The sequence below is a fragment of the Vipera berus genome (assembly GCF_964194415.1).
Source record: "Vipera berus genome assembly, chromosome: Z".
Lineage (NCBI taxonomy): Eukaryota > Metazoa > Chordata > Lepidosauria > Squamata > Viperidae > Vipera > Vipera berus.
The window spans coordinates 18,940,445-18,966,954 of NC_138205.1; the positions used below are offsets into that span (position 1 = coordinate 18,940,445).

At 42.3% G+C, this 26,510-nt stretch overlaps 1 protein-coding gene across 2 annotated transcripts; it reads right to left on the minus strand.

Moving 5' to 3' along the window:
* Nucleotides 1-2,408: 2,408 nt before the first annotated feature.
* On the minus strand, nt 2,409-24,946 carry LOC308679135 (histone-lysine N-methyltransferase KMT5C-like). 2 transcript variants are annotated; one of them, XM_081346410.1, is made up of 9 exons: nt 24,893-24,946; nt 15,842-15,981; nt 15,217-15,382; nt 14,301-14,410; nt 13,948-14,111; nt 10,529-10,548; nt 9,807-9,943; nt 9,073-9,257; nt 2,409-8,362 (listed from the first exon to the last, which is right to left on the minus strand). In XM_081346410.1, exons 2-9 carry the CDS (start codon nt 15,949-15,951, stop codon nt 7,527-7,529), a joined length of 1,728 nt encoding a protein of 575 aa, XP_081202536.1. In that variant the 5' UTR covers nt 15,952-15,981; nt 24,893-24,946; the 3' UTR covers nt 2,409-7,526. The 2 variants fall into 2 exon arrangements, with proteins under 2 accessions (XP_081202536.1, XP_081202537.1); XM_081346411.1 differs by having other exon boundaries at nt 15,842-15,984; nt 24,893-24,921.
* Nucleotides 24,947-26,510: the final 1,564 nt, after the last annotated feature.

A 26,510-nucleotide genomic window follows, 5' to 3' on the forward strand; every position in this document is an offset into this window, starting at 1 on the left:
TTCTACAAATGTCAACTGAACAGGGGTTATTGCACTAACAGAATACGTGGGGGTGCAACTTGTCAGCTAAAAAGCTGACAGCTTGGGTTCGAGACACAAGTGCTGCACATTGAAGTGAGCTCCCGTTACTTACCCCAACTCCTGCTCGCCCAGCAGTTTGAAAGCATGCAAAAGTGAATAGATAAATAGGTACCACTTTGGTGGGCAGGTAACAGTATTCAGGGTTCCTCAACATATGTTCTTGGCTGGTCACATAAGCGTGGAAGTGTCTTCGGACAACGCTGGCTGCCTTGGCTAAAAAAAAGTGAGATGAGCACCACTCCCTCTAGACCAGGGCTTTTCAACCAGTGGTACGGGTACCACCTGTGGTACACTGGCACCTGGCAGGTGGTATGCGACCATCCTAGAAAAGTGGTAGCAGGGGAGGGGAATGGGCTGAACCGGTGGCAGCACCACACAAGCCTGAGCGAGAGACGGCTGAAGCTGCAGGGCTGTCGGGGCTCAGCGGAAGCGCCAGGATCAGTGCTTCTTCGGGGCTGTCAGGGCTCAGCAGAAGCGCCAGGATCAGTGCCAGGCTCCAGCTGGAGCTCAAAGCTGATCCCGGCATGTCTGCTGAGCCCAGAAGCAGCGCCGATCAGCTAGAATGTTGCAGCATCTCCAGGGTCTTGCGAGTTACATTCAGATGCTTGGCGACTGATTCATATTTATGATGGTCAGTGTCCCAGGGTCATGTGAAGTGACCAAAACCTGCTGCAACCACCCAGCAGAGGGGAATAAAAACCAAACACCTTCCCCACCCCACCCCCGCTGCCAATCCTCAACAGAAATGCTCACAAGAATGAAAACCTTGGACAGGAGGAAGAGCGCTGCCGGGCAGGCAGGCAGATGTCTTGCTCAGCTGTGGCTTGGGGGGCACTTTTCCCAGTGCCATTGTAACTTTGAACAGTCACTAAGCGAACTGTTGTAAGTTGAGGACTACCTGAACTTCATCACTTTTTTCCTTTTGGTTTTTTTTGGTCATCAAGTTTTTGACACCTTGCTAGGTGACTGATGGTGCTCGGATGTTGCCGTATCCTAAAAGTGGTACAATGGGTGAAAAAGTTGAAAAGCCCTGATCTAGTCAAACATGACTAGACAGGGGAAACCTTACCTTTACCTTTTCAACAGAATAAGTAAATTCTTTTAATATATTGGTTTTATCTGTTTTGCATTGTTACTTTCCCTTTTCAACTGAAACTAAAGATATATAACCAGTGCTTTTTTTGTAAAAGAAAAAGGTGCCGGAACTCACACATGTCATACAACCAGCCTTGCCTCCCCTACAAAGTTCCATCCAAAAACGGTGCCGGAACTCCGTTCTGAGCGTTCTATGAGAAAAAAAGCTCTGTATATAGCATGTGCATCTCTGAAACACATGTTTAATGCACGATTAGAAAATTAAATATTTTTCCAATAAATATTAGAAAACTAAATATTAAGCTTCACAGAGAAAGCAATTCATTATCAAAGTTTAAAGATACTGTAACTCTTTTCAAAGGCATTTTGTATGATAAGTTTCTCCACTGTGAATACGTACACGTGATTTGTTTAAAATTTTACAAGAATAAACTAGACCATCTCTACCAATTCTTTAAAATATCCAGGAAAGGCAGAATTAGATAACTTATTGGTATCAAGTAAACTATAATCTTTTTCATTGCGAAGACTCATAAATATTCATATTATGCATTATATTGTATTTGAGCCCCTATTTTTATTTAAAATATTTTCTTTTTAATTCATGCATCTAAACAAGGGTATATAAATGTATATTTTTATGCTTTTTATACTTTTATTTTGGATTCATGACAAAATAATAACAAAGCTGAACTAATATGCCAACATTAAGTTGCCCTGCAAGCAAGGTATAAAAAAACCAATAATGTATCACTAAAAAAAATTATTGTTCAACATCGTAACATCAAATTTATCCTCAATGCTGTCAAGCATTTTTATTTTGTTTTCAAACTTCTTTGCTTAAGCCTAAAATTTCCTGGGTTCAAAACAGACTTTTGCCAAAGCATGGGAAGAACAATCTCTTTATTGTCCTCAACTGAATATTATGTAATGATTTAACAATGAAACTTCATTTTCAATCATTATACCACAGGTACACTTTTTAGTTCTGTTTACAAGATATGAAAATCTGTCTAAAATGTTCGACTTACCTTACGAGAGAAGAATACACATTGAGTCTAATGTCCTTAACATTCATTTATCAGTCTGGATAATGAAACAGTTTTTAAAGTTCTTTTTTTAAATAGCATTTGTTGTATCTGAAGTAATTCTGCAAATAGATCTTACAGTAGGCAGTTTGGCATTAAGCCTTGTCATGCACTCAATACATATATCACAACATCAAGAAACAGGAAGTTTTAAAAGAGTTTATTTCAATCAAGTATTTTAAAAAGTATTATGCACCCCCTCCCCCAACACACACCATTAAAAATACAAACAGAAGTTTCTGCCTTTACCCCACTTCAGGATACCGGCCTGATCATGGGGCAGGAAATACCCTGAGGCCTCAAATTTCCACACATGGAGCTGAGAGTAACCTCCATCAACCCTTCCAAATATAGCACCATTAAAAATTCAGACAACCCTCTTACCCTCCCCACCCTCTCCTTCTGCTCAGACCAAACTAATATACACCCCAGGGCTGTGTGCAGTTAATCATGCTGTAACAATGCAAGATTTGAGCTTGAGTCCAGGTCCTGTTTAACTTCTGCCATCTAAAAAGTCCTGGCCCCTTGACATTGGGACGACAGATTTGTAAAGATATAGACCAGCTAGGCTAGATGGGGCGCACTAACTCAATTTTTCCTGTAACATATTGCCCATGTTACAAAAAAAAAAAGCGCCCAAGAACTCATTTTCATAATTCGTGTAAATTCAGAGCTTGGTTTATGTTAGTTTTTTTTTTTTGCAGAGTACACACAGACCTGCAAATATGCTCCATGTTACCCCCTTTTTGGACTCTCCTTTCTTCTGGATGCTGAAGTTTGGGGGGAAAATCCTTCATTTAAATAAAGTATTGCAAGTATGTTGAGAGATGGGGTAGTACAAGGGAGCAAATTCCCCAAAATCCTAGTTAGTGCATATTATGGGCTGAGTGTTTTGTTTCTTAATGAAGCAAGTTTGTAATGACCCCACCACAAAAGGCAGGTAGCTGGGACTGATGTACTGTGGTTAAAACCTGGGGAGGAAAATGATAGGCAGGCTTCTACCAAACCACTCCCTGAGGAAGCCAGCCAACCAGAGGCCTTCCCCAGCGTCCAGGCTGCTTATTTTTCCCAGCTGTGTGAAAAATCAAGGTACCTTAACGTACCCTCCTGAGCGTAACTTTTACGGAGAAGTGGAATTCAGTCTCTCTTTTGAAATGGGGATACGGTGGCTCCAGGCCAAAAGCATCTTTGAAAAGTCTCATAAAAGATGGAAGAAGCAATGCAAGAAGCCATGGTATTATCTGGGGAAACAAGCAGAGGCTGGACCTGGAGAGGCTGATTTAAAAACCTACCCATACAGGATGCTACAAAACACACACACATACACACACACAAAACCCACAACTGGATCTGCTACCGCACCACCTCATGAGAACACGTATGTTTTGTTTTGTTTTTAATCTGAAAGCATGAAAGTGGGAGAAGAAATGACAGGACTTAACGGACACTGGACCGAAAGAAGACTGACGTCAGAGATGTGAGTGAGTGCCTTGATGCTTCCCTTCCCAAACAAGGTAGCACAAACCATAAACCCACCAGGAAAGATGGGGAAAAGAGAGGCACAGGAAAACTCAGCCCCAGCCTGTCTTTCCATAATGTACAGTATCCTGACCAGCAATATCCACCCTTCCCACCCCTGACCTTTGCCCACACAAAACCCTTGACCATCTTGCCCTCTTTGTTCCTCTCTCCCCTCCCCCCATCACCGTCACTATCTAAAGGCTGTGACACTAGTCTCCAACTATTAACTAACATGGAACATCCATAAGTGGAAAGTAGCAAACAAGAAAGCAAGTCTGGGCGCCCACTTTAATAGGAGCCACAAAGTCAGAAAAACCACTAAAACCTCTATTTCTTTTTATTACGTACATCTATGCTGTGCACAAACACTGACACACAGATGAAAATGCACATCTTGGAGAAGCTTCTTTAAAATTCAAAAACTAATGAGACACCATCCCACATTTAGATCAAACCTATTCTCTTAGACACTCACATATAGGCATTAATAGTAGTATCATACATTGCGAACCCCCACATTCCGTGACGCAACCAACAATGTGCAATTAACAAGAAATCAATGGAATAATTATTATGAAATATAAAATGATCACTAACGTACGTAACTTTGGGGAAAGAAAAAAGTGCCTTATTTAAATTTTCACAAATATAAAGCAAGCTTACAGAACAGGAAAAGATGTACAATTTCAGCTATGTCTCAACTGTTTTAGTGAGCAATGTGATACAAGTAGCCCTTGACTTACGACCATTTGTTCAGCAACCAAAGTTACAACAAAGTGGAACATAGGGACTTATGACCCATGCCCAAAGTTACAGCCATTGCATGCCCCCATAATCAAACTTCAGGTGTTTAGCAGCCTGCCCACACTACCACCGCAGGGGCACCTCAACTCCTTCCACTGCCTATACCCCACCCCACCCCCATTCCAATTTGGCCCCCTGCTACCCTGTGCTCTGCTGCCCCAGCTGACCTTAATTTTTCTCTCTCTACTACTACTACTACTACTAACCATGTATGCCTGGTCAGGGGCCAGCTTTGTGCTACAAAAAAGGGACAAATCAGCTTAAAAGGGTTATTTTGGTGGGCCACAGCGCACCAAAGCGCCCCTTTGCACCATGTTCTGGGATGTGTGGAGCTGGCTTTCTGCTGTTTAAAAGAAAACGGAAAAAAAATGCAAAGCAGCCCCTTTCAGCGGCTGCTTCGCACTTTTTCCCTTTTATAACACAAAGCCAGCCCTGTTTGGCTCAGGAACACGGCGCATTTGGCATACTGCAGCTCTGGAACAGACTTGGTTCCTTTTTTTCCCCCACCTTGAAGACAGTCCCAGCTCAGCCCAATAGCCAGAGCGAGTAAGCAAAGGAAGCAAGATGGTGGCAAAGGTCAGCTGGGGCAGTGGGGGGGGGTGTCTCAAAGTGCAGGATGGCGAGGGCAACTGGAATAGGAGCAGCTGCAGCTTCCCAAAGCGCAGGGTACAGGACAGCCCAAAGTGCAGAGATTGGAAGGGGGCGGGCGGGCGGGGAGGGAGAGCTAAGCAGGTTGGTAGAATTTACCTTATTGAGGCTCACGTTTGGGAGGGACAAATCCTGGGGTGGGTCCTTGGCTAATGACCAGTAAAATTTGCTTAACAGCAGCAACAAGAATCACCAGGATTGTGGGTCACTGAGTAATGTGGTCACATTACATCACTTTACGATTGCATCACTTAGCGATCAAAACTCTAGTCTCAGTTATGGTCATAAGTTGAGGACCACCTTTATCCAGTTCACTAACAGTTTTTAAGCTATCTTTTTTCATATTATGTCTAGGGGAGTAAAAGGAAAAATGTCCATAGACAGTGGTAATTCTGGACAATAAGATGAATCACCCATAGGCAAATATTCAAATTGTTACCAAAATATGCTATTGTTATGCCTTTCCAATCAATTTGTGGAAAAACTGTTCTATTGTCTCTGTGTCTGTATTGTTTCTGTGATATTTTTACATGAGTATGCATTGTCTATGGTTATTCTTCTTAAGATTTCCTTCTCAGGACAGGTTGAACAGCATCAGCTCATCCTTTCTCTTCAAAGCTAATAGCTATAAACTACTTACAAAATTACAGTGGTTTCCCAGGAATCAGCACCTGTTTTGCAGAGCAATGAAAAACCCAGAACTGCAATACATTATGTATGTCAGTCCAAAAACGCATGCCAGACACACTAGTTGCTACTCTAAAAGCTCTATAATTCAGATTTTCCAACTTCAGAGATCAAAGAACCTTTGCTGGATCCTACCCATAGGTATTTAAAAGAAAGTCTAAGTTTAACGGAACTTACTCTCACATGTGCACAGCTTAACTCCCATCTTAACATGACCTTCAAGTCATCTAGACAAGCTTCTCTAACACTAACTGCACCAAACTACAATACCAAACAAACAGAAAAGGAATGAGTTGGAAAAGGAACACCAGACTGTTCTAAGACACTTGGATATGTATCCAAAGTCAACACCACAAAGGATTCCACAAAATTTTAAAACAAAGCAAGCACTTAAAGGAAAAGCTTGAACTGCAACATTTCACCCATTCAATTGCCACCACCTCTCCCCATATACCTTGCACTCAGATTTCTAACACTGGAATGTGCCCTTCCTGTTCAAAATCCTGTCACGGCAAGCTGAGTGGGAGAAATATACAGCAAATCCACTTACCATACGTGACTTTGAACCGAGTTAGGCCACATTAACCCGAGTAGAACTTTTTTCCTGCTCATCAGCCTCTCACAGAAGGAAGCCCCTTTATCACAATGCCCCTGAGCCAAGCAGCTCAACTTTATCAAATATAAAACACCTGAATATCTAAAGTTCATCAAGATTCTAAAAAGCCCCAGTAGACACCTGTTTAAAACTCTAGCTGGGAGAAGAAATAAGTCACGCAAAATAACTAATATAAAAGTAGCTTCCAAAACTAGAAAATTAGATGTCTTGTAACAATAGGCACCCGAACAGTGAGACGGCAAAAGAGGAGCAAGAACAATTTAATCCCCTATATAAGCCTGTTTAGCCAAAAAAAAAAAACAGCCTTCAGGCTAAATGGATTGAACTGTTTAGGCTGCATGTCAATGTGCACTTCTGGTTGCTGGTTTTCTCACAATAAGTTTTAAAGAGACTTCCCTGATTAGATGCTGGTTTTCTTTTCTCCACAAGTCACTTCACCAATTCTGCCTCACTCTGTAGGGACAATAAATGCCAAAATACCATGTTCATCTGTCAAGCAGTCTATGACTACAGCGCTACAAACCAGAGCATGGAGATATCGAGAGTAGAGAGGTGAAAGGACTCTGTGGGAGAGAAAGTAAAGTTCAAAGAAAAGACCGGGAGGCAATCAAAAGCATCCATGCAGTCTACTATATGGCTTAAGTTTCAAGAATATACAGTAAAGTTTGGCAAAGTAGTGGAGAACAATTTTTTTTAAAGGAATCGTGAGGATGTGATAAAGGAAGTACTCTGGAAAGATAACTGAATTATCAATTTCAATGGAAAAAAAGTAGGAGTGGAACACAAGGCAGTGTTTTTAGCACAGGCAGCCTTGTGCCCACTGGGGACATTACTTCAGAAGAGATGTTATTAACCCATACAAGGCGATGGGGAGAAGGGCACAACAAAAAGATGGATAATTTCAGGCAAATTCTGGTAGATGGTTATCATGGGTAAATTCAGTAAGAAGCTAAAGTCTTGTTTTCAATCACAGGAGATCAGCCAGATCAGGACATCTCCTCGCAGGGGCTTGCAGCTACCTCAAGGTTGATGGAACCGTGGCTCACTACCAGTCGAAGCCGTTTGGGTGGCACAAAAGGGGGAAAAGAAACCATCCGCTTAGGGAGATGCTGTTCCTCTGCTTGTTCCTTCTCCGTCTTGTCTGAAGGGAGCTGCTGCCAGCACTGCCTGCCTCCAAAAAGGGGGCCTTCCAGGCGGACGTGAGCATACTGGGAAAGCTTGGGGTCTACCATTGGTAATGACAACTGAGATTGGGCCAAAACGTGAGCTTGGCACTGAGCCATGCTTCTCGTTCTGCACAAAAACTGGCTGGATGAAAGAGAACCTGAAGAATCAAGGGGGACTTGCTCTCCTGAATGGAGAACCCCAGACCCTGATTCGTGGGTTTCTTTAACATCAGCGTGACTTTCCACATCCTTTGAATCCTCGGTCCCCTGGCTAGACTCCTCATTAGTGTTAGAAGGTTTTCCTTCTTTAGTGTCACACGCTACTTCCCTATGAAACCTTGCCCAGTCCAAGGGAATTCTCTTCCCAAGATTCACTACCAGGCTGCCCTGATTGGACACGCCCGGGCTTTCGGGGCCATGGTGCATCTTTGTAAGAGAGCAGTCTTGCTGGGTCTTGGAGTGGCAATTCTTGTTTATCAAAGACTGCCTGAGGTCCAATACAGGCAACACAGGAGGAGTACAAGGAAGGAGACACACCAGAGGCTGCTTACGGAGCTTGCATCCATGTGCTCTGCAGGCCAAGCAGTTGTGCAACGGGATGTGTAAAGGCTTCAGCATCTTCACATACCAGCGAGTGGTATATCTGTGTACAGCACCTAGAACAGGAAAAAGGGATATCAATTATTAAGAATGTCACTCCTCTTTCCAGTTTCATCTTATTTAATACAGCTGCCATATCTTCACTACACAATGGGCAATTTCCATTTCTCCCTGGATTTTTCAAGGGCTTTTAAGAAGATGAATTGAGTGTATGACTGCTTCACCATCCAACCCTGACATTCCATAATCCGATAAACTCTTTCTTTCAACATGTAAATATTTGTCTCTTAAAACAGGTCTGGCATACCAGTAGGGAACCTCACCGTACTTGTCAGCAGTCCCACAGGGAAGCTGCGCATTTTCCTGAAATCACACAGTACGCTCAAGATCCCAGACAACATTAAGGAGGCAGGAACAGAGTAGTCTACCTTTCCCGCTTGGAAGCCAAATATCTGAACATTGCTTACATTTCCCAATGCAGGAACTACAATGTTAGGTTACCCAATTAGTTCTGCCAGGCTTTAATCTAATACTGTAGCTAGAATAGTTTTTGAGCATCCATCTCAATAAACAACAAATTACCACCTTTATTTTTGCTACCACAAAAGAAGTTGAGATAACTACTGCTGTGGAACCCTGGGGCTGACAGGGCTGTCCTCATTACAATGGACACAATGATGTTACAGGGGATGTGCAAACCATATTGCCCCGCACAGCACCGTGATGCACAAAATCCATTCCAGTTAAGTATTTCTGCATAGCTCACCATGTAATTGTGATTTCCTGCGCCGGGCTTTGTGTCCCGCTTTCACATTACGTTGAGCATGTTTGCAAGACTGGTTTTTCCACCTCTGCAGACGGCCATCTGTCTCTCTCAGTAGGTATTTCTCATTGACTGAGGTAGCTACCAACGGTGTCTGATTCAGGAGGCGAAAAGCTCCTTCCCCCTTCCTAAGGAAAAAAAAATGGAGAATGAGAGGCAGTATCAGGAGCAGCCCAGCATTAATCAAAACGATTACTGTTTACTCAAAATATTTATACATCTTTTTCTACCCTAGGAGAAAACAAAACACCAGGGCACTTACCAAATGCATGCAAAATGAACACACGATAAACTTAACACTAAGGATGAAGAGATTTTCCCACTGTTGAACTCTTGTGTCAGAACATTTATAACTTCCCTCTTTCTAGCTTTTAGATGTTATCACTGATCTTTCCAGGGCTCTTGTGATAACCGAAGAAAAATACGGCCCCTCCCCTTTCAAAATCCCATGCTCGCTAGCAACCATCCCTTGAGGACTAAGGCTTGTTAACACCTGAGCATTAAGCAGTCTGCACTTCTTGCCAGGAACGATTGCCGAAAGCACTCGAAGGTGGGGGCAAGAATTAATAGAGATTGTCGTTTGGTTTTCCCTTCCTGCAACTGTTTCTCGAGAAACTCAGAAATCCAACGCCCAACCAGCTCCCAACCTTTGAGACTGTGCTCCCCTCCATGTTCACCTTTCGCAAGTGTGGCACTCGCATAATTCATTGTTCTCCCCGAAGAAGCCGTCACCATAGAAGCATGTGATCTCATCATCTGGCTCAATGTCCCGCAGCACCTTGACACAAGCCGTGTTCCCATCCATTGGGACAAACTACGGCACAAACAATGGGTTAGGGGTAGAAAAAGCAGGAGAGGAAGGGCAGCCGGGAAAGAAAGAGGAGAAGCAGATCTAAGAAAGTCCAAGGGGAAGGGGGGAGAATGAAGCAGTCTCCTCATCCCCTTCAGAAAGCCCACATTTCAAATCAGCTCTTTCTCAAAGCTGTCTGTTTAGACTTCTCACGCTTTTGTAGCACAAGTTTGCAAAACAGGCTATCAAAGAGAATTTGATTTCTTCTGATCCTAAACAATAGAAAACTGTGCCATATTTCCAGTTTTCAAGACAGGGGGAAAAGTCTTGTACCTCCAGTGAAAAAATGAGAAGATTAATGAGGTAAAGTTTCTAGGATTACAAAGAGATACTTTCCTACCTCAGACAATCACAACTCCTCCTAAGTGTTTTCCAGACACTACTACAGTATATTGTGCTCCTGGTCTATTTCAACCTCTCCCGAAATATATTCCCTCTCATTCCTATTCACTGTAGTCAGTAATACATTTAGGCCTCATCCCAAGTTCAGAGTCTCGTATTCTAATGAACAGCATCCCTTGCCCCAACAAATAAGCCAACGCAGCTTACCTTACAGTTTGGTCTGCAGTCTGTTTAGTTGCACAGTGAGTAGGAATTACATTTTGGAGGGGAACAATAAGAAGAAAAAGGAAGATTTTAAAAAAGAGCTAGACATGAATTACAAGTATTCCTTGTTAGCAGAAGCTGCAGCAGAGAAAACTTGCTCATTTTTTCAACAGTACATTTTGCTTTACCTAGAAGTATTTACAAATCTGAATCAATTGAGTAGGTGCAATGCAAATTATGGAAACCCAACCGAAGAAAAGTATTGTATTTGGCTTAAATCCTCACTGTTTTCCACAGTATGAACTCAAGGCAGCATATTTGACATTTGTATAAGTACATTATCATATCAAACCACTCCCACTCAATAAAGTGCAAAACAATTGTGCCTTATGTCTTACACCTTTAATGAAAATTTTAAAATACTGAAAGGAAGTAAGCCAAATAAGGAGAGGCTTCCAAGAAAATTCAATTCATTATTGCCTTTTGCAGTTAAATTCTGAACCCTAAGTCTATCAGATAATCCCTTGGTCATTTGAAAACCTTACTAATGCAGCATTTCAAGCAATTATCTAAGGAAGCTTTCTTAACAGACTATTGCGCCTCACAAATAGGTGGCAAATAAATAGCTCCCATTTTCGCTCTCTAGAAACGTGAAAAATAAATAAATAATAAATTTAGAACAGCTTATTATTCTTAATGCCTTTTTCTGCCTAATCTTTAAATAGATGAGACACAAATTTAGGATTGAATTTTTAGAGAATTTGGTTCCAGCTTCAAAAAAAGTAAATAGTCCTCTATTCAACATAAAACGTAACATCCTGACTAGATTTTCAAATGCATTTAGAATAAGAAGTTCCTTAGACAGTGCAAACTAATTTTTCATCAACCCTTTTACAATCAAATTCTCAATTTCTATAGCAATATTCACACGATTAAATGTCCCTCACTATGAAAGCTCACACAAGAAACAGCACCAAGCAATTTTAATCTAGAGGCCACCTATATTGATAGTTAGCACCCACATTTCTCCCAGTTACTAAAATAATCACAATTCTTAAGGTAAAGGTAAAGGTTCCCCCGCACATGCATGCTAGTCGTTTCCGACTCTAGGGGCCGGTGCTCATCTCCGTTTCAAAGCCGAAGAGCCAGCGCTTGTCCGAGGACGTCTCCATGGTCATGTGGCCGGCATGACTAAACGCCAAAGGCGCACAGAACGCTGTTACCTTCCCACCGTAGCGGTCCCTATTTTTCTACTTGCATTTTTATGTGCTTTCGAACTGCTAGGTTGGCAGAAGCTGGGACGAGTAACAGGCGCTCACTCTGTTACGCGGCACTCGGGATTCAACCCGCCAAACTGCCTATCTTCTGATCGACATAGAAAAATAAGAGATAACTTGCACAGGTGCACATACAGAGTGACGTGACTAGGCCACTGACTACAAAGAAACTGCTTCTGTCCAGTCATTAACTGGCCTGATAAGTAGGGACATTTGTATTTCTTTGGAACAAATTGTCCTTCTTTTAAGCCTCAACGCCTTTAAATTTCAGCAATTCTACCAAAGAAACAACTCATTGCAACCACAATGCCTTTTTTTCTTTTCCTTTTACTAAAATATAAACATATCTCAAGAGAAACCATGCTAGTAGGAACAATTCATCTATATGTTATCCAAAGACAATGACTGTTATAATCAGTAATAAAATACGCTTTAGCATTATTACCTAGTCAATCATATTAACTAGGAAAATATATTCATTTTGCTAAGAGAAAACTGAAACAGTATATAGGCATCAAGATTAAAATATTTTTTTAAAAAATTGTCAATGAAAACCAATGCAAGTTTTGGCAACCCAATTAAGTTGTTAAGTATAGAGTGTTGTCTGTCTCTGTGTCAGAAGCACCTACAAAGCTAACTGAAATGAGATGATTAATTCTTAATATTGTAATTAGGATCACGCAGCAGTTCAGATTTGAAGGGGAAAATGTGATTTGGAGATCTGGGGACACTCACACTGCTCCAGTGGCAATTCTGTAAAGAAGTTGTGTCTTTCCCTTGTTTCACACAGTGGCCCAAGAAAAGCCACACTGGACTTAAAGAAACGTCAACAAGTCTAATGAGCAACTCCCATGTGAGCTCTGAATAATATATTCTCAACTGAATCCTGACTGCTGTACCGCCCCATTAATAACAACTGCATATTCGCTACATACCAGTCATCACTACTGTTTGGTTCTGATATATCCCTGTTGATATCTATAGAAAGTTCAACTTCCCAAATAACAGACTAGAATATTTAGAATTTTGACTAGAATCTCTCTGATCTGGGATAGATAGCTATCTTATTTCTCCTCATAAGTTAGTCTTAAGTTATAAGACCAGTTGTATAAAAATTACCATTATCATTTTCATAGCAATTTAAACAGTTTGAGGCAACTACCTCTCTAACTTGCACCTGAAAGCTTCCACCTTCAGGTGCGAGGCGGTACCTTGCTCAATAGTAGTAATTGTGAGAGGGATCTTGGAGTCCTAGTGGACAATCACTTAAATAAATATGAGCCAGCAGTGTGCTGCAGCTGCCAAAAAAGCCAACACAGTGCTAGGCTGCATTAACAGAGGGATAGAATCAAGATCACGTGAAGTACTAATACCACTTTACAATGCCTTGGTAAGGCCACACTTGGAATACTGCATAGTTTTGGTCACCATGATGTAAAAAAGATGTCAAGACTCTAGAAAGAGTACAGAGAAGAGCCACAAAGATGATTAGGGGACTGGAGGCTAAAACATATAAGGAACAGTTGCTGAAATTGGGTATGTGTAGTTTAGTTTAATGAAGAGAAGGGTGAGGGGTGACATGATAGCAGTGTTCCAATATCTCGGGGGCTGCCACAAAGAAGAGGGAGTCAAGCTATTCTCCAAAGCACCTGAAGGCAGGACAAGAAGCAATGGATGAAAACTAACAAAGGAGAGAAGCAACCTAGAACTAAGGAGAAACTTCCTGACAGTTAGAACAATTAACCAGTGGAACAACCTCCCTCCAGAAGCTGTGAATGCTCCACCACTGGAAGTTTTTAAGAAGAGACTAGACAGCCATTTGTCCAAAATGGTATAGGGTTTCCTGCCTGAGCAGGTGGATGGACTAGATTACCTCCAAGGTCCCTTCCAAATTATTATTATTATTATTATTATTATTATTATTATTATTATTATTATTATTATTATTATTATTATTATTAAATCCAGAGCCTTAAATCAGAAAATAATCATGTTCAAACTGTCATGTTTGGAACATATTATGCAAAAACCCAGCCATTTGTCCGAAATGGTATAGGATTTCCTGCCTGAGCAGGGGTTTGGACTAGATGACCTCCAAGGTCCCTTCCAACTTTATTATTATTATTATTATTATTATTGACCTACCATGATTAATGAAGGCTGCAGGCCCTAGCCAAAGCTGGGCACACTGTTTCCGGGTGGAGTACATGATGCTGAAGTCATTTTCACCTGCTCGGAGGAGGCTCTCGTCGGGTTCTGTCAGTTCTGCAATGTAGCCCTCTAAAAGCTCCAGTTTGTCATTCTTTCTCCTTATGGGAGAGGGGGAAAAAATAACCTTACCTATCCAGAGGATTATGTTGCTGTAATCCTAAGTAAAACATGCAAGAGCACATGCATGGCTACTTTATTAGCCACTTCTTTGCATGCTGGTTGGTATAATCCAGTGTGCAAGTTAATAATTTTGCCACACGGGGAAAGCAGTAGTACTATGAACTTACCATGACTTTGTAGACACTACCTGGGCTCCATTTATTTCTAAGGAATATCGACTACAGCGTCTGATGGCAAAACCACTCTCGGGAAGGAAAATGCGAAGGTACCGAAAAATCTGGGATGGGTATGGGGGAGAGGGAAGAGAGGAAGGAGTATTAGATACGTTTGCTACCTTGAGTTGTTTATAAAAAATAATAAAGGTGTGATATAAATAAATCAAATCAAATCACTGCAAGGTAGTTAATTGGAAGAATCAATGGAGAGAGAGAACTGAGACGGAGACAATGCTCACATCACTTCTATGAATATGTTTACTCTCTTCCCATATAAAATGTACCTCGCTATAGTTGTAAACAATTTTCTTTCTATCAAGCTCACATTCACATAAGTTGAAGATGCTTAAAACATCAAAGCCAAAAAAGATAAAAGAGAAGAAAATGATAATTCTTGGTCCTTTCATCCACAGCCAGCCTCTGTGGACCTTCACTGCCAACTTGTGTTACAAGTAACAGTCAAGTTTAAAAAAAAGATTAGAGCCTAATAATTTTATGTCACTTAATTACAAAGTTCGTGTAGGTTGTATGTGGCCAGAGCACTGATACATTTAATTTGGTCTAGAGAAAAGGAAGGCATAGACTAGGTTAGGATAAGTACTTTTTTCTAACTTCCATACATTCTTAGAACATGCCCCATGATTCACTTTTAATAATAAATAACATGTTATGGAACAGCCTTTCCAAAAACCTGATTGTTTGGGATGGTGTTAAACTCCCACCACCCTAACTGCCATGCTGACTGGGATAAGAGCCATAATGTAATAATCCAAAAGGAACGGGATTGGGATGAAAAAGTCTATATAAATAACTTTTTGAGATTTCAACATGCTCTCCAGCCATTAAAAGGCAAAAACCAGGATTGTACATGACTCTTGAAGGCAGCTTCCTGCTGATGGCTCCGGTTTGCAAAATACTGGCAGGCCCAGCCACCCTGCATCAAGGCTTGATATGCTGCTTCTAGGTCCTTGCGCTTCCGGAAAGCTTCTACTGCCTCCCGTAAATGGTGCTTCCTCCTGATGGCTGGGAGTGGGCTATGAAAATAAAAGAGGAAGAATTTCTTTTGTAGCATATTTTTCCCCCCTCATTTCAGGTAGTCTTTGACTTACGACCATTAGTTCAGTAACCATTCAAAATTACAACGGTGCTAAATGGACAAGTTAGGGTTGTTGCACCCCCTGCAATCATGTGTTCAAAATTCAGGTGCCTGGCAGCCTATTTGCACTAGCAATCACAGAGGTGCTGCAACACGCCCCCGTTCACCCATCTCAGCTGCGCAACAGTGCTTGCTGTAGCACAGGAGGCCTCTGCCAGATACACAGCCCACCAACAATCAAAATTCTGGTCCCAATTGTGGTAAGTCAAGGACTACCTATACTCTCTATCCTCACCACTTAATATCCAAAGATCGATCTATCTATCTATCTATCTATGCATTACCACTTGACAATCTTAATTTTCAGACTTATTCCATCTCCATTCCTACTTCTTACCTTACATTCATTTTATGAGTCCTAAAGCCAAGGTAGGAGTCAAGAATTAGCGTTGTGGCAAGGTCATCATTCTCACATAGTTCTTTTGCAGTTAACCGAGTAGAGCCCATCTTCTTTCTAGAACCATACTGTTCTCAAGTCTGCTAGCCACAAGAGAGAAGCAAGACAGACAAAGTAAAATACACAGAGAAGTTGGGAATCTGAATGAAAAATCCAATAAAAGCAGGACTATCAAACATTAAAATAAGTCGATTCCCTATAACCTCTACCATAATTTAACTTGCTGTTTGCACATACACTGAGATTTCTTTTTCAAGAAAGTCAGCCTTTTTTAGAATGGTTTTAATAAAGTAAAGTTAATTTAAAAACTAAAAAAATAGCACGTTGCCACATTTGCTCATATTGTTTGTATGACGTTGATGTTTGCATTGTGTTGCAATTTTTATAATTAAAGTATAAGCCAAGAAACACTTTTTATATCCGTAGGTTGATCAGTAACAAACTGAATTGATAAACAAAAAATATTTCATTATGCTTTATATTTCATGTAACTTTTTAATATTTTGATAAATCTTCTAGTACCACTTTATTAAGCCTGAGGCTCATGTAACTTTCATTTGACCTGATCTGATCAACAAAACAAAATTCTCCATGGCCAGGGGGAGAGGGAAGAAGCACTGCAAAAATCTCTACAAAATATTATCTTAGAAAAATGTTTTTAAATCATACCACATAACTCAAAACATGAAATACAAATATTTTTATGGAGGAATCTAGACTCTAAAACCTTAAATAATTCTTCCTGTTCTATCTTCCTCAAATTGATGCCCTCCGTAACAGGAGTTAAAATCCATTTCTAGATTCTAGAGCAGACATGTCAAACACAAGGCCCGGGGGCCAGATCCGGCCCGCGAAGTGGTTTCATGTGGCCCCCGAAGCCATCCTGGAAACAGTGAGGGAACGGTCCCCGCTGCCTTGGCCCTGGCCCAGAGACCCTCCTCCTGCCAGAGACCCTCAGATCTGCCCCACTACTGCCCCCATAGGCACCCTTGATGCCAATGATGTAGAGGTAGCCATGCCCACCCAGTAGGCCACACGCACTCCAGCTGCGCCCACCCAGTAGGCTGCGCCCACCCTGGCCACCCCCACCCACCCCCAGGGCAACCACAATGCTGATGTGGCCCTCAATGAAATTGAGTTTGACACCCCTGTTCTAGAGGGAATATTTAGGAAAGATACCCAGTAGGTGGCAGCATCTGACTAACTTTTGTGAGGCTCACAAGACAAGCAGAGGTTGGACCTGGTTAATCCTAGAATAGAAGAATACCAGCAATCCCTGTGATGTAAACTAGATTGGGATGTCAAAGCAACATTGTAAAGAAAATGACAAACCACTTGCATCACCAGAAGATGAGTTTGACCAGAGAGACTATATTTTAAAATACAGAAACATTCAACATCTATTTCTTGAATTCTTGCCTCCTTCTAGTTCTGGAGATACTGGAACTAGAAATATTCCAAACCTGCTGATGCCTAGTCTCCTAATTGTTGATGCACTTTTCACTTCTCTCTTGAAACAGTTGTGACACAGATATTTAAGACAATAGCTTAGGACCAAAACTTAACACTTTATTAATATTATCATTGGCAGTTTGTGTTGTACTATAAACTGTTTAATTCGTGAATGGTTATAAATTGTATGTTAAAGCAGGAAAATAATATATGTCTGAAAATAAAACATTCCAGAAATTTCAGAATTTCTCCCCTGCATCATATATGTTTCTATGAGAAGGAGCAGAGAAATAAATATGTAATTGTTTTTTTTCTCCAGGATTTCAAAATGTCCAAAGAATTAAAATTTCTAGTTTGGTCCCAATCTGTTAAATTCTCTCTCCACTTCTTTATTTATTTATTTATTTATTTTATTACATTTATATACCGCCCTTTCCCGAAGGACTCAGGGCGGTTTACAGGGTGATTAAAAAACCAAAATACAAAAGTTAAAAATAAATTTTAAAAAAATTATATTTGTCCCTGCATAAATAAAACCCCAGTTAAAATAAGATTAATCCTCAGCCTGGGCCAGAGAGCTCGAAGAGCCAGGTCTTCAGGCCCCGGCGGAATGAACGGAGGTCGGGGGCAGTCCTCAGCTCCACTGGCAGCTGGTTCCAAAGGGCAGGCGCCCCCACTGAGAAGGCCCTATCCCTGGGTGTTACCCGCCGGCAATCTCTTACCGGTGGCACCCTGAGAAGGCCCTCCATGTGGGAGCGCACTGGACGAAGGGAACTTGGTGTTCCCTCAGATATCCCGGACCCAAGCCATTTAGGGCTTTATAGGTCATCACCAGCACCTTGAATCTCACCCGGAGGGCAACCGGAAGCCAATGCAGCTCGCGGAGTAGAGGTGTTACATGGGAGTATTGGGAAACCCCCATCACAACTCGCGCGGCCGCATTCTGCACCAGCTGAAGCCTCCGAGTGGTCCTCAAGGGCAGCCCCATGTAGAGAGCGTTGCAGTAGTCTAAACGGGAGGTCACGAGCGCATGAGTGACTGTGCGTAGGGCATCTCGGTCCAGATAGGGTCGCAACTGGCGCACCAGGCGAACCTGGGCAAAAGCCCCCCTGGTCACGGCTCCTATATGGTCTTCAAAATTGAGTCGTGAATCCAGGAGAACGCCCAAGTTGCGAGCCCTATCAACGGGGGGTAACACCTCACCCCCCATCGTTAGAGATGGAATAGTCTGGTTGACCCAAGATGCCGATATGCACAGCCACTCAGTCTTGGCGGGGTTGAGACGAAGCCTGTTTCTCCCCATCCAGACCTGGACCGCCTCCAGGCTTTGACTTTAGATTCATCACGGCGAGGGCATCGCTGGGTTGGTTCGGGGTGGAAAGAAAAAGTTGGGTATCATCAGCGTACTGATGATACCCCACCCCGAAACCACGAATGATCTCACCCAGCGGCTTCATATAGATGTTGAACAGGAGGGGCGAGAGAACCGACCCCTGAGGAACTCCACAAATGAGAGGCCTCGGGGCGGATCTCTGCCCTCCCGTCAACACCGACTGCGAACGGCCCAGGAGATAGGAGGATAACCACCGTAAAACGGTGCCTCCCACTCCCAACCCTGAGACGCCGCAGTAGGATACCATGGTCGATGGTATCAAAAGCCGCTGAGAGATCTAATAGGACCAGGACAGAGGAACAACCCCTGTCCCGAGCCCTCCAGAGATCATTCACCAGCGCGACCAATGCCGTCTCCGTGCTGTATCCGGGCCTGAAACCAGATTGGTACGGGTCCAGATAATCAGTTTCCTCCAGGAACAGAGGAAGCTGATGCGCCACCACACTCTCAACAACCTTCGCCAAAAAGCGAAGGTTGGAGACTGGACGTTATTTAAAACAGCCGGGTCCAGGGCAGGCTTCTTGAGGAGGGGTCTCACCACCGCCTCCTTTAAACCTTCCAAAAAATTTTATACCACCTACTCAAAAAACTCACTTTATCACCCCCTACAAATGATATTTCTACATAGTTCACTGCTTAACAGTGAATATTTAATGCCAAGAAACCCTATAAAATGAAAACCCAATCCCACTCCAAAAATCAAGTGCATTAGGCACTCTTCAACAGGAATCCTCAAATACTAGTTGGTTTACCAAGCAGGCTCATTTGGTGCTTGCTATCCCTACTTCCAAAGTTGTTGATTTCGATAGGCTGAATGTTCCCCTATCTTCACTGAGAGATGAAAAAAACATAATAGAAACTGCATTGCTGTTTCTCAGATTCATCAAATCCCAATTAAGGACATCCTTGGTAAAAGAAATGGACCTCCTTCACCATTCTTCCCCCAGATGGCTAGAATTGCTGGTTTGCGAATACTTATTCTCCAAGAGATGAGGCCAGAATAGTGCCAGCAGAACCATTTGTCCATAAGAGATAATGCTGCAAATTGACTTTAGATTCATATAAAAATGTCAGAATTCTTCATCTCCTGATAGCAGTTTGCACATACCAGATAGTTGAGCCAAATACTATGTATTTATACATCTATTTATCCACTCACTCAGGCCTATACACTGCTTTAGTCATAGACTCTGTCTAAGCTTACATTTCCAATGAAATGTATTGAAGTGTTACAGCGTCCTGAGTGAGTAGTACGATGCCATCACCTCAAGTGATGGGATTCAAACATGTGAAGCACCGGTTCTCTGTGTGGATGTCGCTTCCAGAAGTCCATTCTGGACCTGGGCAACAAAAAAATTAGCTAACAGTTCTGCCGAAGTGGTGCGAACCGGCTGAATCCCACCACTGCATCACCTCTTTTAAGGCAGGAAGAACCACCCACTTTCTCAAAGATGTATTTGTTACTTCTCTCCATCCAGCTTCTGTCAGCTCCTTAGAAGCCTTCACCCACCAGGAAAAGCGGGGATCCAATCAACAAGTGGCAAAGCTAATATCACTAGCCCCCTATCCATTTCCTCAGAGCCAATAGAATCAAACTCATCCCAGATAATTTTGCAAGACCCCTATTCTTTGCAATAGACTTGCCCATTTGGCTTCTAAATGAATCAAAAGCAATTTATATTCCAGATATAAATTGCTTTTTAGTCTGTATTCCTGGTAGGACTCTCATTATGAAAACAGTATCTTCAGGTTTTGCAAGAGAACATCAATTGCTCAGTTAGGAGAATCATGATACTGTGAAAACTATACTGGGATATCAAGTCAACATTCTTGTCAAGCCTTTGTTTCTAATTAACCAACTCCCTGAGCAGTTGTGTAGTACCAGCAAGTCTTACTGGATTACAGCAAGATATACTGTAAATCAGGGATTCCCAACTGGGGGTATGAAAACTTGGGTTTTTAAAATCATGGTTTATATGCATAATTCATTGCCGTTATTTTGAACTTTTGTAAGGGGTGCAAGAAATGGTTGGGAGCCACTGCTGTAAATGCAAATCAGTTAATGTGGATTTTTTGGCTGTAATATAGAAGTGAGTTGCTGCTGCCTTCTTTCTTTTGCAACTTCTCAGACTATCCTATAGCTATGGTTTCTATTCAAATACTAACCAATCCCAACTATACGTATCTTACAAGCTCAGCCAGGCGTTGCCTCCTCCTTAGCCATATGGCTAAGAAGGCCAAAGTAATAATTTGAAGTGAGAGCATAACTATACTCACCTGAAATGAATACCTATGATTAATTCAGGCATGTCAAACTGCCAGTCTGCAAGCTGGATGCGTCATGCCAAAACCGCACCCACCCCATTGCCGGCAATGGGGAAAAAGTCCCAATACATCGTGCGACATCACGTGACACTGTAAGTTTGACATGCCTGGGTTAACTGAACCACAATTTATTCAGCCTAGTTCTCTGGTTTAACATGACACACTGAACCACAAACAGGATATTTTTAGCTTAGCATGCTGGGCAGAGCCAATGTATGCGATTAGTTCATGGTTTAATTATGCTGTATGAAATGATAAAAGAATATTCTGGCACAGATGACATAAAAAACAAAATTCATGTAGTTTAAAGTCAGGAATTTGGGGCCTCAATGCCAGAAAAAATAGTCTTACAAGTTAACCAGACCTATGCAATTCCATATCTTACACTGAAATTCTGTTTTAAATTCATTTACTCATATTTTTACTCATAATTTTCTGGCTTTAGTTTTCTGAATTATAACAGGCTACAGTTTCTTAGTTTTCTTCTCCCAATTCCCGGCAATGCCATAAGAAGAAAATAGCAGTTAGTCATCAGGATGGCAGAATTTCTTGGGAATGGCTATATCAGCATTATATAATTTAAATAAATTAGCATTTATATGAGTAGATAAAAAGCAGTATTTCCTAACCTGGCACTTTCCAGATGTATTAGACTAAAATCTGTAGAACAAGCATGACAAACTATAACCCTAAGATTACTCTGACTGGTACTGCTGAACACTTGTGGGAATATTTGTTACCATATGAGATACAAAGCTTGAAATTGCATGTCTTACAGTAAGCTTGACAGTTTTTTTAAAAAAAATCTTTAAAAAGCAAAGAAAAATAGACCCACACAATTTGCATCATTGTTTTGTTCATCATGTTGTAGGATTCCCTCAAAAGGTTAAATGCAGCTCTATGCCACCAAACATTGCCCAATGCACATCAGGAAGTGCAACTATGCCACCCCATTGCACATCAGGAAGGCATCTGGTTGGGGCAAAGAACACACGTCAAGACAGCATCTTTGCTATTTCCCAATATATGATTCTGTCAACCTATTTTTCAAAATTGTTTCAAATCCTCTTCAGTCCTCTTACTTAGCTTGTGTATCACACATCAACCAAATCAGAGTTTATTGGGTAAACTATATTTGGTTCCATTCATACGTCACACTAAACAGCAGATAGATACATTATGGCTGTTTGCACTGTATGAACAAAATTACTGAGATATCTTTCTTAACAGTATATTCACATTATTAATTTTGTTTATGAAATAAGATGCACTACCATACAGTTACTGGATAAAACATAATATTTCAGACTGCTATGAAGGGACAACATTATGATTCAATATACCTGAGTCCTTTTCAGAAGGAGTAGACATCAAATACAGTGATAACTGTACACATGTCAAAAAGAAAATTCTAGAAAAAAGAATTACTGGTAAGCAAGAAAGTGCCAATAGAAGAGAATTATTTATAGCTGAATGTTGGACAGTGGGGACCTTGGTGCTTTCTGAGCTTGGTTATTTTCTTGCATATATTTCATTACCAAACTAGGTAACAGCAGGGAAGAAGAAAGTTCTGAATATAAAACAATTTGGACAAAGTTTACTCCCATTCTTCAAACAGCCTCCTATGCCAGATTGCTGTGCTAAAGGTTTGTGACTTATTCATCAATGAAGATCTAATTCAATTATCTTTGTTTATATTTTATCTATAATTTCCTTACTGGGGGGGAACAACACTGAAGACCAAAATCAAAACAACAGCCACTTGCCCTTTAAAGTGTCCTATAACTGTCCTAACCATCAAAAGGTATAAACATCCACCACATAACACATATTGAAGAATCAGCACATATCACTTGTTTTTAATACACAATAGTAATTTTAAAAGCCTCAAAAAAACTTTAAAACCTGCCTCAAATAGCAACTTTAACTATAGCAGCAGTGTGTGAAACTGTACAGGTGGTCCTCAACTTACAACCATTCATTTAGTGATTGTTTGAACTTACAATGGCACTGAAAAAAAGATTTATGACCATTTTTCACACTTATGACCGTTGCAGCATCCTCATGGTCACATGATCAAAATTCAGATGCTTGGCAACTGTTCATATTTGCAAACAGGCGCAGTGTCCCAAGGTTATGTGATCACCTTTTCTGATCTTCTGACAAGCAAAGTCAATGTGGGAGCCAGATTCATTTTAAACAACCACGTTACTAACTTAACAACTGCAAGGATTCATTTAACAACTGTGGCAGGAGAGGTTGTTAAACGGGGCAATTTTATTTATTTTTATTTTTATTTTAATTCCATTTATATCCCGCCCTTCTCCGAAGACTCAGGGCGGCTTACAAGCTTAGCAGTAGTAGCCTTCATTCTATGTATATGCCTGCTTATTAGGGCTTTCACACACACCCCAAGCGGCATTATTACAAAGTCAGCTTAATTGCCCCCAACAATCTGGGTCCTCATTTTACCTACCTCGGAAGGACGGAAGGCTGAGTCAACCTTGAGCCTGGTGGGATGCGAACCTGCACTAATTGCAGGCAGCTGGTGTTACTTAAGGAGGCATTAGCCCACTGCGCCACCAAGGCTCTATACTCACTTAACAAGTGTCTCACTTAGCAACAGAAATTTGAGGCTCAATTGTGATCGTTAAGTCGAGGACCTCCTCTGTGTATAATTGGCAAGAGCTTCAAATTTATTATTACACTGGATTCAGGCCCCAAGTGTAACACGGTTAATTCTGGATAGGAAATTTCTGGACCAACTCTATAACGGAAAGATATTTTAACCCAGAACTAAGAAAGCACAACTTGGAAGAGATGAGAGCGGCAGTTGATGCCAGGGACCATGTGACAAGATTTGAAAATGAAAAGCATCCGATTGGCTACCGCCGTGAGTTATTTGTAAAAATAAAGGTGGGCTCCAGGCAAATAAATAAATAACTAGGTCTAAATCAGACTTTACTAACCTAGCGTCCCACGGATGCCGTCAACTACAAACTATTGAGAAGGCTGCTTAAAAAATTAAGGGAAGGCCAGTATGCCTGCAAGACATTACTGTTAGGTAGCCTTGAGTGTAAAACGCGCCGTTTTCTTTCCAGAAAGCCATTTGCGGAGTATGAAGAGATAAAGAGTTTGGGCGGGGGAGGGGGGCGGGGGGGAGAAGAGAAAAATGCTCCTTAACCGAACCCCAAAGCTTTCATTTGAAGGGTGGAGAACGGCAACCTGGCTTTGAAGGAGCGCCTGAGGAAACGGGGCTTTTTAATTCAAAAGAGGCTCTTTAGGATGAAAGAGGAGAGGAGGGGAAAGGAGGGGCTCTGACCCTGAGAGGAAATGCCCCTTGGCGGGCTTTTGTTACCTCAGGATCTGGACTGGAAGGGGAAACCGAAAATGCGGGCGGGGAGGGCGGCACGGGGGGGGGAACCCGGGCTTCTCGCCCCCCCCTTCCCCACAGACAGAGACTTGGCCGACTGACAGGCAAAGTCGAAGGCAACCCGCTCGTGTCCCAGCCTCGCGCAACCCTCACGCGACCCAGGGAGATTTCCTCCGTCTCACCCCCACCCCCAGCGAGACAACCCCCCCCCGCGCCTTCTCCTCGCGGGCTTCCACGCGCACCGCGCCTTGGTGTAATCACCCGCGCGCGAGCGAGCGAGAGAGAGAGAGCGCGAGCCGCCTTCTCCTCCCCCTCCTCCCCCCTCCTCCTCCTCCTCCTCACGCGCCGGCGTCCCCAAAGGACTTTGCCCCCACACCCTCCCCCCCACCCCTTTCGCTTTCCCTCCACCCCCTCCTCCCTCGTCCCCTTTCTTTCCTTTCTTTCTTACACGCAGACCCCGCGCGAGCGCTCCGTTCCTCATTCTCCGCTGTTGGTTCGCCCGCCTCACAACGCGCGAGCGCGCCCACCTTTCCCCCCGCGCGATTCGCCCTTCCGCACGCCTATCAATTTCCCGGCCCCGGGATCGCGGGGCGCCGTTGGCCACGCTCAGCCGTCAATCACAGGCGGCCCCACCTTCTTCCCGTTGTGCCTCCATTGTGCCCCTGAAGGAAAAGGCGGCCTCCTGGACCTCCCACCCGCATGCTTGGGTGATGATTGGTGTAGAGAGGCTTCCTTTGGAAAGAGTGTCTCGGTTCGATAGGGTAGATTCGTGTGCGGCTGTTTCCTACACCTTGCTCACATGAGGGGTGTAGTCGCAGTTTATTCGACGATAATGGTGTCTATTAAATTTGAATCCGCCTTCCGAAGTCGAATGAGGACGCGGCCCCCAGCTTACGTGTCCGATTGGGCAAATCTGCCGCCTATCAAATTGCTTACGTGTTCCTCCTCCAGTCGCGCCTTATGTGGAGCAGCGTCCTGCCTACAACATGCTTATTGCGCATATTAAGCATAGAGCAATATTTCCCTATTGGATAATTGAATGTCAAATAAATGTAACCGCCCTCTCTTACAAAGACTGCACAGCCCGCCCCCGCTTATCTTCATTGGTTAAACGCAATGCTTATCAATGAGTAAGGCATGCCTCCAAAGCTCATTGGACAGTTCAATGAACTTGGGACAAATCGTTCTCTTTCTTCACTTTCTGTGGGCGTGCCCCCACCCTTGTTGATAAAAGAGTAGCGTTCTCCTAAGCCTGACATAGTAATCGTTTTGAAGGTGGGAGATCCCCTGACCGAGCCTCGCTGCCCTTTCTGTAGATACCGCCATTTGAAATCTCCCACCATGATGCCGCCATTCTCTATTGGTTCGACTGATCTATCCGCGTGCCTTAGCAGTAAGCAAGTTTACTGGTCAACTCAGCTGTCTGTCACTGAGCATTCACACGATTTGGTTCGGCTTACAAAGCCACGCCTATAATTATGAGGAGAAACCCACAGAAACAATTTTGGTTTTATCCATTATTACTTTTTTGAACCGCTGAAAATGGACGAAAATCTCACCCATCCCAACTTTAACCCTTTCGACATCCAGTTTTAATTCATTCTAAATATCCTCATTCCACTGGCATAAATTTAAGAAGACATATTTAATTATGGCCCTGCCTAAATAGCACCTAATCCATCTTGCAGAACAGTTAAATGCTGGCGGATAGGAGTCCACCAGGAATTTCTATGCTAGAATTGGGAGAAGAAGAGAATAAACCACTGTGAGATATACAAGAAATGTCTATCTTATAATTTTTCATAATATAGATTAGCTTATATTTTATAAAAACTATTTATTTTATTTATTTTATTTATTTTTATTTTTATTTTTTTATTACATTTATATCCCGCCCTTCTCCGAAGACTCAGGGCGGCTTACAAGCTTAGCAGTAGCCTTCATTCTATGTATATGCCTGCTTGTTAGGGCTTTCACACACACCCCCAAGCGGCATTATTACAAAGTCAGCTTATTGCCCCCCAACAATCTGGGTCCTCATTTTACCTACCTCGGAAGGATGGAAG

Bases quoted from the DNA above. Each gene is read 5' to 3' on its own strand.
- LOC308679135 (XM_081346410.1), bottom strand. From the start codon at position 15,951: ATGGGCTCTACTCGGTTAACTGCAAAAGAACTATGTGAGAATGATGAC. The intron at 14,112-14,300 runs GTAAGTTCATAG...CTCTCCCATAAG, and splicing joins GTAGTGTCTACAAAGTCATG to GAGAAAGAATGACAAACTGG. The intron at 8,363-9,072 runs GTGAGCTATGCA...TTCCTGTTCTAG, and splicing joins CAGGAAATCACAATTACATG to GTGCTGTACACAGATATACC.